Source organism: Acanthochromis polyacanthus, chromosome 8 (genome assembly GCF_021347895.1).
Source record: "Acanthochromis polyacanthus isolate Apoly-LR-REF ecotype Palm Island chromosome 8, KAUST_Apoly_ChrSc, whole genome shotgun sequence".
In the NCBI taxonomy this organism is placed as follows: domain Eukaryota; kingdom Metazoa; phylum Chordata; class Actinopteri; family Pomacentridae; genus Acanthochromis; species Acanthochromis polyacanthus.
This window is the reverse complement of record NC_067120.1, coordinates 38,661,000-38,674,941: the sequence shown is the minus strand read 5'-3', so window position 1 is coordinate 38,674,941 and position 13,942 is coordinate 38,661,000. Positions and strand designations below refer to the sequence as shown.

The following is a 13,942-nucleotide window of genomic DNA, read 5'->3' as shown; positions in this document are numbered from 1 at the left end:
TTTGTTTATTTTTTGTTTCTTTGAGCTAAATTTCTGCCTGGTTGAATTTTTTTATTTAGCTTTTAGTAATTTTGTGTCTCTTTACAGCTATCTTGTGTCGTTTTGTGATCAATTTGTGTCTTACTGTAATTGTTTCATGCATTTTTTAAAAGCTAGTTTATGTCTTTTCTGTAGCCATCGCGTATTTTTAAAAAAAATTGTGTCTCTGTGGTAAATTTGTGTCTCATTGGGGTTATTTGGTTATCTTTTAGCCATTTTGTGTCTTTTTATAGCTATTTAATGCTTCTTTGTGCTAAATTTGCGCCTGGTTCTACTTTTTTGTGTCTCTTCACAGCCAGATAAGAACCCTGACAACTGAATTTCCCTTCGGGGATGGATAAAGTGATTCTGATTCTGATTCTGATTCTGATTTTGTGTCTTTTTTTATTGCTGTGTAGTTTGTATCTTTTTAAAAATAATAATTTTGTGTCTTTTTTGGTGATTTTCTGTGCCCTTGTATCCATTTTGTGCCTTTTGTGGTTCAAATTGTATGTAATTGTACCTGTTTTGTGCATCTTTTAGCCATTTTCTGTCTCTTTTAGGTATTTTGTGCATCTTTGTAGTTATTTTGTGTCTTTTTTTAATCATTTTGTCTCTCTGTTGGTACTTTGTGTCTCTTTGTAGCCGTGTAACTCAGTCACTGTTCTGCTGTTTGTTCAGTTCTGCTTTTCACATTAGTCATGAACGCACCACAGCTTTTCCTGCAACCCGTGAAGGCGTCACACACTCCGTTTATTTGTCCAATAAGAAACCAGATCTGAGGTTTGTCAAACTGAACACACAGCTGCAGCAGAACGGAAGTGAGGTGTTGGAGTTTCAAAATATCCACCTATTGGGGCGTTTATGCAGATTTTAATCAAACTACATACTTGCAGTTTTTATGCGTATTTGAAGCTGAATTGTGCAAGAATTACTACAAAATGATGGTGGTTGGTGGTTTTGAATCTGTCTTTTGCTGGTTTGTGTCTCTTTGTGTTTAATTTTCTTCATTGTGTGGTTGTTGCTTCTCCTAATTGTTTCATATCTTGTTGTTTTTGTTTTGCGCGTGTCTTTGTTTATTTTGTGTCTATTTTCAATCATTTTGAGCGTCTATTTTGGTGGATTTGTGACTCTTTGTGGTCATCTCACATCTCTCTTACTGTTCAGCATCACTTTGAGGTCGTTTCCCATCTTTTGACTTCATATTTTAGTCATTTTCATCTCTTTGTTTGTTTTTTTGTGAATATTTATGACTGTGTTTGTGTTTGTTTGTGATCATTTTTCTTCTTTCTGTCACTGCTGTGCTCTCTCAGATCATTTTAACGTCAATTTAGCCTAATTTTCTGTCAGTTATTGTCTTTTTGTGTGTTTGTTTTGTGGCTTTTTATGGTCAAATTGTGTTTCTTTGTCTCCAGGTTAATTTGATGTCTCTTTTTGGGTTGTTTTATATGTTTTTGATCTAATTTTCTGACACTTTTTGTGTTTGTTTTGTGATTTTGTGGGTCATTTGTGTTTCTTTGGGTTTTTTTTTTTATCTTTTTGTCATTATTGAGGTCATTGAAGTTATTTTACATGTTTTTAATCTAATATATTTGTCACTTTTTGCCTTTTTCTGTGTTTGTTTTGCATCTCTTTATGAAAATTTGTGTTTCCGGGTTAATTTTTCATCCCTTTATGGTTATTTTGTGATGCTTTTTGATTGTTTTGCATCTCTTTGTTAGTTTTACTTGTCTTTAGTGTCTTTAGTCGTTGGTTTGCATCTCTTTTGATATTTTCCATCTCCTAGTTGTTTTAGAACTCTTGCTTTATGTTTCACTGTGGTTGTACTTTTTTTTTAAAATCTCCGTATCTTTTTGTGTTTTTTTTGTCACAAGGGTAATTTTTGTATCTTTGGCAATTTTGCATGCTTTTTAAGGTTGCATGTTTTTAACTTCATGTTTTCTCTCTTTTTGTCTTTTTTTCTGTTTGTTTTGCATCTCTTCAGGATAATTTGTGTCTCTATGGAGATTTTGCATGTATTTTAGTCACCTTTTTTCTTTTTATGTGTTTGTTTTGCATATCTTTTAAGATATTTTACATGTTTTTGACCTCTTGTTTTGTCATTTTTCGTCTCTTTCTGTGTGTTGTTTTGCATCTCTTCATGGTAATTTGTGTCCAGAGATTTTGCATCTCTTTGAGGGTTTTTTTTTTACTATTTTTTTATTTTTCTTTGTTTGTTTTGCGTCTCTTTATTGTGTCTTATGGTTGATATTTACTCTCCTTTTGATCATTTAAATTATTGTATGATTTTCAGAAAGACTTTATTGATTAAAAATAAGAAAAATTGCAAAAATGATATTTACTAAATTTCGTCTTACTGTGAAAGTCTGACGGAAGCGGCCGTGTGTATTTCCGGTATCTTCCAGCTGAGGAGCCTCTGGATCGTTTCTTCTTCTTCTTCTCGGAGCTTCATCATCCAGCATCGTCCGTCAGCGGCCATATGTAATTTATCCTCATTCATTCAGCACCACACGGACTCTGCGGCCTTTTGTTTGCGCCAATTTGCGGGTTTTGTGTACGGGGAAAGCTGCGTGTTCGTGCCGCTTCGTGGTTCCCGGTGAGTCGGTGAGGCTCCGTCCGTCGCAGGCTGGGTGGTGACCGGCAGCACGATGATCGAGCGACCAGAGACTGCGGTTCCCAGCATCGCTGTGAGTAGATTCTCTTTGCAAACGCAGAAAAAAATATCTTTATAATCCTGCTGTTAAAAAATAAGCGGTAAGAATATCTTTATTTACCGTCCTGCTGTGTCCTGGTTCCTGCTAGTGTTTACTACACGGCTGCACACCAAACTCCATTAACAATTCGCCCGATTTGAGGATATTTGTAAATGTGAACACAGACCAGTCTTTTGAATAAAGCATGCCTTACTTTTTCTGGATAATCAATACATTCTATTGATGACCTCGGCATGGATTTAACAGTAATTACCAATATAAATATCCTGATTAACCGTCTCGTTTCGTCCCATTCCTGTTATTACTAACGGTAAGTCTGCACACCAGACTCCTTTAACAGATGGCCCGTTTTTAGGATGTTTGCTTATTTACAAAGACATAACTGTAATTATAGCATAATTAGCACGTTCTGGGTAATCAATGCAGTCTATTGATGACTTCGACATAGAAAAGCATTGCATATTTAATTACTTGCCACTAAATACCTCATTAAATTGCCCTCCGTATCCTAGGATATTGTGCAAGATATCGGATATAGGATAATTTCGATGTTTACAAACACATAACTTTAAATAAAACATCTTCCTAGATAATCAATGCAGTCTATTAATAACTTCGGCAGAGAATAAACAAGATATATTTCTACATTTTTAACCAAAAATACCTTTATTTACCGTTCATCTGTATCCCATTCCCAGCTGGTACTGATGGTACATCTACACACCAAATTCCATTAACAATCCGCCCGATTTTAGGATATTTTAAATTTGACCACAGTCCAGTCTGACAGAAACAAAACATCAATTATACTTTCTGTATAATCAGTACAGTCTATTGATGACTTCGACATAGTTTTAACAGACAGTAATTCCCAATCTATATCCTGATTAACAGTCTCCTTGTGTTCTGGTTCCTGCCAGTACTAATAGTAGGACTGCACACCGAACTCCATTAACAATCCGTCAGATTTTAGAATATCTAGTTATTTACAAAGACATTACTTTAAATTAAATATCTTTTACACTTCATGGATAATCAATACCGTCTATTGATAATTTCGGCATAGACCAAACAACGTATATTTATTATATTTTTTATCCAAATATACCTTTATTTACTGTTCATCTGCATCCTGCTAGTAGCTTTATTACTGCACACAAAACTCGATTATCGATGTTTCTATTTTATGTCTTTATATTAAATAACATTAACACCTTTTTCAAAATCAGTGCAGCCTTCTGATGACTTCATGTAAATAAATCTGACCAAACAACATGTAATAATGTAATTTATTAATAAGGTTATTTGTTCAGGAGGATGCTACGTTTGCTTAATTTGCATCTAAAAATGATTGATTTTTGAACAGAGACTGGTCTGGCAAAAATTAAAGCCCTTTGTTGATGAACTGTAATGGTTTTTTACTAGTTTATTTGTTCATTTTGCATCTTATTGTGTTAATTTTTCATCTTTTGCATCACTCTGGTTGTTTACAAGCTCTTTTTTGGGTGTTTTGCATGTTATTGCAGTTATTTTGCATCACTTTTTGGTTAATTTGTGCATCTTTGTAGACTTATTGTTATCATTTTGCGTCGCTTTATGTTTATCTTGCATCTCTCTGTGGTTGCTTTCCATCTTTTTATTTGATTTGTGTCCCTTTGTGGTCATTTGTCATCACTTTGTCTTCATTTTGCATCTATATTTGGTTGATTTGTGACTTTTTTGTGTCACTCTGACACTGTTTTGCAGCCATTTAGGATCGTTTTGCAAATCTGTGTTCCTTTTGTGCCTCTTTTTGGTTGATTTGCCCGTATTCCTGTTGGTTTTTGCGCTTCTTTGCAGTCATTTTGGTTGGTTTGTGTCTGTGCGTTCATTTTTCATCCCTGCGCTTTTTGATTTGTTTGTGTCTCTTAGTGGAATTTTTTCATCTGTGTGTTGTTAGTTTGCATCATTTTGTGTCTTATAATCATTTTATCTGTTTGTTTTGAGCTTTATTTGGTTGTTTTGTGTGTTTTTGTTAGTTTTTCATCGGATTAGCATCTCTTCTGTGTGACTTTGTGAGTTATTTGTCCTTTTTAGTGGTAATTTCTTCTCTCTGAATTGTAGCTTTCCATCTTTTTGGTCTTTTTTGTGTCTTGTAAAGAGTTTGTGTTTGTTTTTTAGCTTTATTTGGTTGTTTCGTGTGTTTTTGTTAGTTTGTCATCTGATTAGCATCTCTTTTGTATTGTTTTGCATGTTTTCTTGTCTCTTTCAGTGGTAATTTCTCATCTCTGTGTGGTTAGTTTGCATCTTTTTGTGTCTTGAAAACATTTTGTATGTTTGTTTTTCAGCTTCATTTGGTTGTTTTGTGTCTTTTTTATTAGTTTTTCACTTGATTAGCATCTCTTTTGTGCTGCATTGAGGGTAATTTGTCTATTTTAGTGATAATTTTTCATCTCTGCATTGTAGCTTTGCATCTTTTTGCATCTTTATTTGCCCATTTTGTATCATTTTGTTAGTTTTTCATCTGATTAGCATCTACTTTGTGTTGCTTTGTGGGTTATTTGTCTCTTTCAGTGGCAGTCTTTCATCTTTGTGTTGTAGCTTTGCATCTTTTTGGTCTTTTTTGTGTCTTGTAGTGAGTTTGTGTGTTTGTTTTGCATCTTTCTTCGCCTGTTTTGTGTCTTTGTGTCCCGTTGAAAGATGCTAACAGAAGCTCCCGGCCAGCAGACGTGTTTCACTAAATGACTCGGTGCATCTGTCTCGCTTTGTTTGCAGCTTCTTCTTTTTTCATTCTGTCACTTCGGCGGTGACTGATTACTCATCGCACAACACAACACAACACAACACAACACAACACACAGTGTGTTTGTGGTACAGTGTGCAGCAGCATCGATTGAATAGCAACAAGAAAAAAATGAGCGTTTTCAGATGTTTTCTGCTGCAATATTTATCCCATAGGTAATATTCAGTTTGAGGTGAATGAAACAGCGGATGGAGGCGGTGGAGGGTGAGGAGGGGATGATGTCAGTGAACCAGGCTGCTGCTATCACCACTGTGACTGGGGGAGGGGTTAGCATGAATGCTAACGTCTCAGCGGCCTCCATCACTTCCCTACTTAGAGCCTCGTTGTTCCTCGTTTCTGCTCAACAATGTCGGGCTCTCTTCACCGTTCAGGCCCACCGTGTTCGTACGTCTACATCACACGCTGCACGTCTTCATCACACGCTGCACGTCTTCATCACACGCTACACGTCTTCATCACACGCTACACGTCTTCATCACACGCTACACGTCTTCATCACACGCTACACGTCTACATCACACGCGACACGTCTACATCACACGCTACACGTCTTCATCACACGCTACACGTCTTCATCACACGCTACACGTCTTCATCACACGCTACACGTCTTCATCACATGCTACACGTGTACATCACACGCTGCACGTCTTCATCACGCTACACGTCTACATCACACGCTACACGTCTACATCACACGCTACACGTCTTCATCACACGCTACACGTCTACATCACACGCTGCACGTCTTCATCACGCTACACGTCTACATCACACGCTACACGTCTACATCACACGCTACACGTCTTCATCACACGCTTCACGTCTACATCACACGCTGCACGTCCACATCACACGCTGCACGTCTTCATCACACGCTACACGTCTTCATCACGCTACACGTCTACATCACACGCTACACGTCTACATCACACGCTACACGTCTACATCACACGCTGCACGTCTTCATCACGCCACACGTCTACATCACACGCTACACGTCTTCATCACGCTACACGTCTTCATCACGCCACACGTCCACATCACACGCTACACGTCTTCATCACGCTACACGTCTTCATCACGCTACACGTCTACATCACACGCTACACGTCTACATCACGCTACACGTCTACATCACACGCTACACGTCTTCATCACGCTACACGTCTTCATCACGCTACACGTCTTCATCACGCGCTACACGTCTACATCACGCGCTACACGTCTTCATCACGCTACACGTCTTCATCACACGCTACACGTCTTCATCACGCTACACGTCTTCATCACGCTACACGTCTTCATCACACGCTACACGTCTACATCACACGCTACACGTCTACATCACACGCTGCACGTCTTCATCACGCCCTGCACGTCTACATCACACGCTACACGTCTTCATCACGCTACACGTCTTCATCACGCCACACGTCTACATCACGCGCTACACGTCTACATCACGCGCTACACGTCTTCATCACGCTACACGTCTTCATCACGCTACACGTCTACATCACACGCTACACGTCTTCATCACGCTACACGTCTTCATCACGCTACACGTCTTCATCACGCTACACGTCTTCATCACACGCTACACGTCTACATCACACGCTACACGTCTACATCACACGCTGCACGTCTTCATCACGCCCTGCACGTCTACATCACACGCTACACGTCTTCATCACGCTGCACGTCTTCATCACGCCCTGCACGTCTACATCACACGCTACACGTCTTCATCACGCTACACGTCTTCATCACGCCACACGTCTACATCACACGCTACACGTCTTCATCACGCGCTACACGTCTACATCACACGCTACACGTCTTCATCATGCTACACGTCTTCATCACGCTACACGTCTTCATCACACGCCACACGTCTACATCACACGCTACACGTCTTCATCACGCTACACGTCTTCATCACGCTACACGTCTTCATCACACGCTACACGTCTTCATCACACGCTACACGTCCACATCACACGCTACACGTCTTCATCACGCTACACGTCTTCATGACGCTACACGTCTTCATCACACGCTGCACGTCTTCATCACACGCTACACGTCTTCATCACGCTACACGTCTTCATCACGCTACACGTCTACATCACACGCTACACGTCTTCATCACGCTACACGTCTTCATCACGCTACACGTCTTCATCACGCTACACGTCTTCATCACACGCTACACGTCTACATCACACGCTACACGTCTACATCACACGCTGCACGTCTTCATCACGCCCTGCACGTCTACATCACACGCTACACGTCTTCATCACGCTACACGTCTTCATCACGCCACACGTCTACATCACACGCTACATGTCTTCATCACGCTACACGTCTTCATCACGCGCTACACGTCTACATCACGCTACACGTCTTCATCACGCGCTACACGTCTACATCACACGCTACACGTCTTCATCACGCTACACGTCTTCATCACGCTACACGTCTTCATCACGCTACACGTCTTCATCACACGCTACACGTCTTCATCACACACTACACGTCTACATCACACGCTACACGTCTTCATCACGCTACACGTCTTCATCACGCCACACGTCTACATCACACGCTACACGTCTTCATCACGCTACACGTCTTCATCACGCTACACGTCTTCATCACACGCTGCACGTCTTCATCACACGCTGCACGTCTTCATCACACGCTACACGTCTTCATCACACGCTGCACGTCTTCATCACACGCTACACGTCTACATCGTGTTTTATATTGTTTGTTTGATGTACTGTTTTGGTCATTTTGCTTTGCATAGACTTTTTGCATCTCGTTGTGTGTTCGTTTTGCATCACTTTGGATGTTTAGAGGCTACTTTTAATTAGTTTGTGTCTCTTTTTGTTAGTTTTACACTTTTTTTATAGTTATTTTGTGTGTCTTTGTGGTGATTTTTCCATCCGTCTATCATGGTTTTATGTGTCTTTTTGTTTATGTTTATCTTTTTGCAGATCTTTATGTTGGTTTTGCGTGTGTCTGGCTGTTTTGCATCTATTTTTTGTTAGTTTCTGCATCTTTTTGTCGGTTTTTACATTTGTTTTTGCTTGATTTGTGTCTCTGTGTAAACTTTTCATCCCTGTGCATGTTATTTTTTCATTTTATGTTTTTTTTAATCATTTTGCTTTTCGATCTTTGCTTTTTTGCACCTCTTTGTTGTTATTTTACATCTGTTTTCGTTGTTTTGTGTCTTTGTTGGTTTTGCAACTCATTGGTATTCTGTGTTTTTTTCTTGCTGTTCATTTTTCATCTTTCTGTAGTTGTGTTGTGCATCTTTGAGGTCATTTGGTGTCTTTTTGTTAGGCGGTTGTAGTTGTTTTGTGTCGCTTTTTGATTTGTTTGCGTCTCTTATGTAACGGACATGTGGGTGGATCAAACGTGGAAGTGGTGGAAACCGCTCCGGGACAGTTTTTAGAGTGTCAATGAAGCCCATGGATTGTTTCCTGCTGTCAGAATATTCTCTGGTGGTGTTGGAGAGAAACCTACAATCCTCTGAACGTTAACACAGTTAACAGCAGAAACACTGGAAACACTTTTATTTAACAGCGTTTTTCTGATTGTCTTTATTCCACACAAATCTCTGCATTTTCCTGCTATTGCTGGTCAACTAAAAAGGCCCTGAGGCAGAGTAAATTAAACTCCAATTAACCTTCCTGAAGTCCAGTCTCATTTCATTTTCACTGAAATCTAAAGTCCAACAACCATGAAGAAGGAGAGAGAACTCAGAAAAATCTTCTATGCAGCATCACCCAGTTATAGTACCAGTAAATAAGAATGATTAGCAAATTTATTTACAGTTTACAATCTGTTTGTCAAGACCAACAGTAAACATTAAATGACACCAGAGGAATGCAAAATGATGACAAAGGAACGCTAAATGACCACAAAGAGGCTTAAAAGCAACACCAAAGACACGCAAAGTGACACTAAAGAGATGCAAAATGATGATGAAGAGAGGCAAAACATGACGAGAAGCAAAATGACCACAAAGACATGCAACAAGACCCCAAAGAAACCGAGAAAAAGATTGAAAAGATGGAAAACAATTACTGCCAAGAGACGCAAAAAACCACAGAGAGATGCAAAAAGACCACAAAGAGAACCAAAGTCGCCACATAAAGATGCAAAAATGCCCCAGAGACACAAAATTGCTGCGAAGAGACGCAAAATGACTATCAAGAAATGTAGAAAGACCACAGAGATGTGAAATGACCACGAAGAGATGCAAAATGGCCACAAAGGGAAACAAAACGAATACAAAGAGATGCTAAATGACTATATAAAGATGCAAAAAGACCACAAAAAGATGTAAAAAAGACTACAAGGAGATGCAAAAGGACCACAAAGAGTTGCAAAATGGCCACTAAAAGATACACAATTACTATAAAAAGATGCAAAACGACCATAAATAGATACAAAAAGACCACAGCAATAAAATAAAATACTTTAAAAAGGCACAAAATGACCAGAAAAATATGCAAAAAGATTAGAGACCCAGAAAGACCACAGAGATGCAAGAAGACTTCAAAGAGATGGAAAAAGCCCTTATAGATGCAAAAAGACCACATAGAGACACAGAAAGACCACAAACAGATGTTAAATGACTACAAAGAGATGCAAAAACATGACAAAGAAACGCAAAAATACTAAAAGATGCGAATTGACGATAAAGAGATGCAAAAAGTCCACAAAAAGACACAAAATGACCAGAAAAAGACGCAAAAAGACCACGGAGACCTTAAATTTCAATACAGAAGCCGAAGCATGAACACCTTCTTCTTCTTATTGTTATTATTTGTGGTTTGCGTGGCTCCAGACTGTGACTCTGGTCGGCTTTAAAGAGCTGCAGCTGGAGATCGATGGCGTTTCCTGGACTCTGATTGGACGATGAGTTTTATCAGCACATCAGATAGAGTCAGAGGGGCAGAGATGAGGTGAAACAGAGGGACACCATGGACGGCATGGACACCATTCAGCACGTAGGACCACTGCTTTCACAGCTTCTTCCAGCAACCTTTTCCCCGTTTTATCGCTGCTGCACTTCACTCCAAAGGCGCTCTGCAAAAATGCTAATTGCGGGTTCAGAGAAAACGGGACGGTCGTCGCTTTGTGTGTCGGCATCCTGCAGATAAATTCTCTGTTTTTTTGTTCTTTTTGCAAACATGCAAAGCAGCAGAGCTTCTGTTCTTGTTGTGTGTTTGTATTTCATTGTACGTTTTTAACAGAAAGTGTGTTTTTGTGTTCGCCTCCAGCAGCGGAACCTGGAGGGCTACGTCGGATTTGCCAACCTCCCCAACCAGGTCTACCGCAAGTCGGTGAAAAGAGGCTTCGAGTTCACGCTGATGGTTGTCGGTAAGTCAAATGTGTGTGTCGGGGCTCCATCTGCAAATAAGATCACACACATGCGACTGTTTCTGGACGTAGCTGCATTTGTGCGAGTGTTTTATGGTAGTTGTGCTGGTTATGTGCACCTCAGGCTCACGTTTTGACTCATGAAGCTAACTATAGCTGCAGCTATAACAGCTATAACTATTTAGCTGTTGTAAGTTCAGAAGATGAAGCATCTTCAGTCAATCTTAATCATGATTTTGGTTTGCATCAGTTATATGAACATAACAGCTGGATTTACAGTCAAAACCGTAGAGAACTTTGCACTTAGAAAACAACGAAATCCCTTGGTTTCATTATGATTGCTGCTCAGCATGAAGAGTTAACAGTTTAAAGAGTCGGTTCAGAGCGACCCGTGTTGTTTGTGTCGTTGGGATATTCTTTGTAGACGAGGATTCTCTGCAGCATGGCGACACACTGGTGTGGTTTGGACGGCTTTATGGATGTTTCAGTGTGAATGAAGTGGACGGATGAGTGAGTGGAGGTTTGGCTGCAGGGCGCGTTGGACTTTCATTACTGAATATGGATTTTACCGTAGAGCTGCTCAGTTGTCACGCATTTCCTGTCTGAACTGACCTTTATGCTGCAAACGGATGTTTTTTGTCAGAATTAGTGTAAAGTTGTAGCCTAGCCGCGCTAGACAACCCACGGCAACGAATTTAATTCTCTGCCAGGGTGGGTCTAGTTACCCTCCATAAGGCTTGAGGCTGGATTCTCCTAAAACTGGCCGGACCAATCACCATGAAGTGTAGAGTCAGAAGGCGGGCGTAACTAAGTGACGACAGAGGCGTGACTGACAGAAACAACCGGCGCATGATAAACAGTTATCTTTGGACTCGGCTTTGGCCACAGCCCTTAAAGATTTGAAGCTAAAATTCAACTTGAAAGATAAACAAAGGACGGCACTGAAGTGTTTCATTGAGAAGAAAGACGTATTTGGACTTATGCCGACGGGATATGGCAAATCCTTAATATACCAGTTGGCTCCGCTGGTTGGGAAGCTAATGGGACTTAGCCACAATCCGGCGCTCTAGGAACTACGTCAGCCTATTAGTTGCATTGATTGGTTGTATACCTACCCAATTGCTGCAGAGTGATTTGAAAGACAACCTTTTAGCCCGCCTCCCTCCCTGTCGAGAGTTCCTAGACCCTTGTGTCTTCAGAACATGGGTCTAGCGCGGCTAGGCTAGTAAAGTTGGGCTTCATCTGACAGATGTTCAGATTGATATGTTTTTTGTTCCTGCCTCATTTTTCTTTACTGTGGGCTCCTTTTTCACTGCAGTATGAAGTCCTGCACCTCTGTGGAAACAGAATGAAGGAAAGAACTCAGAAGTTTCTTCTGTGCAACATCATCCAGTTATTGTGCTGTTGGACAAGAACAATTAGCTTTATTTATTAAAAACAAAAACCAACACTAAGAGACACAAAATGATCACAAAGGGACCCGAAACAGCCACAAAAAGATCCTAAATTACTAAAAAAGAAATGCAAACAGGCTTCATAGAGATGCCAAAACACCACAAAGAGATTCAAAGTTATGAAAAAAGAATGCAAAAAGACCTCACAGAGACACAAAAAGACCCCAACAAGATGCAACGTTATCAAAAAGGAATGCAAAAAGACCCCATAGAGATGCAGAAAGACCACAACAAGATGCAAAGTTATGAAAAAGGAATGCAACAAAACCTCATAGAGACGCAAAAGTTAAAAAAAAAAGAGATGCAAAAAGATGTAAAACAACCACAAAATGATGCAAAATTCCAAAAAAGAGATGGAAAAAGACCACAAAGGGACACAAAATGACCCCAAAAAGATGCAAAAACACCCCAAAGACATGCATAAAGACCACTCAAAGATGCAAAATGACTACAAAGAGAAGCGGAAAGGCCACAAGTTTAGGTCATTTTGTATACATTTTGAGTAATTTTCTTCACTATTTTGTGTCTTTCAGACACATTAAAGTAATTTTGGACATTTTGTCATTAATGTTGGACCATTTTGAGCCATTTTGGACAAATTCTGAAGTTATTTTTAAAAAAATTCTTAATAATCTTGAACATATTTTTAGGTTTCAGTCATTTTGACAACTTTTTAGCCATTTTGGAAACATTTTTACAATTATTTCTCAAAGTTTAAATGATTTTGACAAAGTTTGAATTATTGTGGACTTTTTTCCCGATCACTTTGGAAAATCTTTCACCATTTTGAAGTTTTTAAAAAAAAAATCATATATATAATCATTTTGAATTTTCACGTCACTTTGGACGAAAATCTGTGAGGAGGCTTTTCATTGGCTAATGTTTTCTATTCAATGGTTGTCTTTGAGCATAGACTGTATATAAAGATGGACATAGCATTTGGCTCCAGAATTGAAGCCCACCTGGAAGTGTCAAAAACTTGCAATATCCCGCCTTCCGCTAGGGTTGGCTCCAAAAAGCTTTTTCTCCATAGACCCCAATTCATTTTGATGTTCTACAGCCCAGGGTTTTTTTCCCGTTAGTTTTCATGGTCAAAATGAGAGATCAGGTGGCCGATCTTAAGATAAATCAATACTGAATTTTAAATAAATCGTTAAAGTTGGTGGAGCCAGGGGGCGTGGCTATACTTGATAGACAGCAACAGAAGCCTCTGCGGTAAAATGTGGGCGGGATAAGAGAGTCCTCAGCCAATCCTGCCCCTAGTTGCTCTCTGGTCCAGTCTGTTTGATGACGCTTTTTACGTCACTGGCTCCAAAAAAATCCAAAACGGCGACCAGGAAGTAGCAAAATCCGGGCTTCATTTTCTCGGCGTTGAAATCAACGGGTGACGTCACGGTTAGTTTACGCCTGTGTTTGAGTTACCAAACAAACTCTTGATACATTTAATTGTGTTTATGGTTTAAACACGCAACATGCAGTGTGTAAATTAACATAGTGTGTATTTATGAACATTGATTGAAGCCAGAAATGCTGTTTTCTCCTGTTTTTAGCCTTCATGCTAAGCTAAG

General features: G+C 39.7%; 1 protein-coding gene across 5 annotated transcripts in view; it reads left to right on the top strand.

Annotated features, from left to right (window-relative positions):
- Nucleotides 1-2,405: 2,405 nt before the first annotated feature.
- Nucleotides 2,406-13,942, top strand: part of LOC110946048 (septin-7-like) — a 93,090-nt gene continuing 81,553 nt past the window's right edge. For 2 of the 5 annotated variants that reach the window (XM_051951824.1, XM_051951823.1), the window contains exons 1-2: nucleotides 2,407-2,705; nucleotides 10,821-10,920. In XM_051951824.1, the coding sequence (XP_051807784.1) occupies nucleotides 2,667-2,705; nucleotides 10,821-10,920 (139 nt within the window). In that variant the 5' untranslated portion in view covers nucleotides 2,407-2,666. Of the gene's footprint in view, nucleotides 2,706-10,505; nucleotides 10,548-10,820; nucleotides 10,921-13,942 lie in introns of those variants that run through there. The other 3 variants (XM_051951825.1, XM_051951826.1, XM_051951827.1) reach the window with 3 other exon arrangements.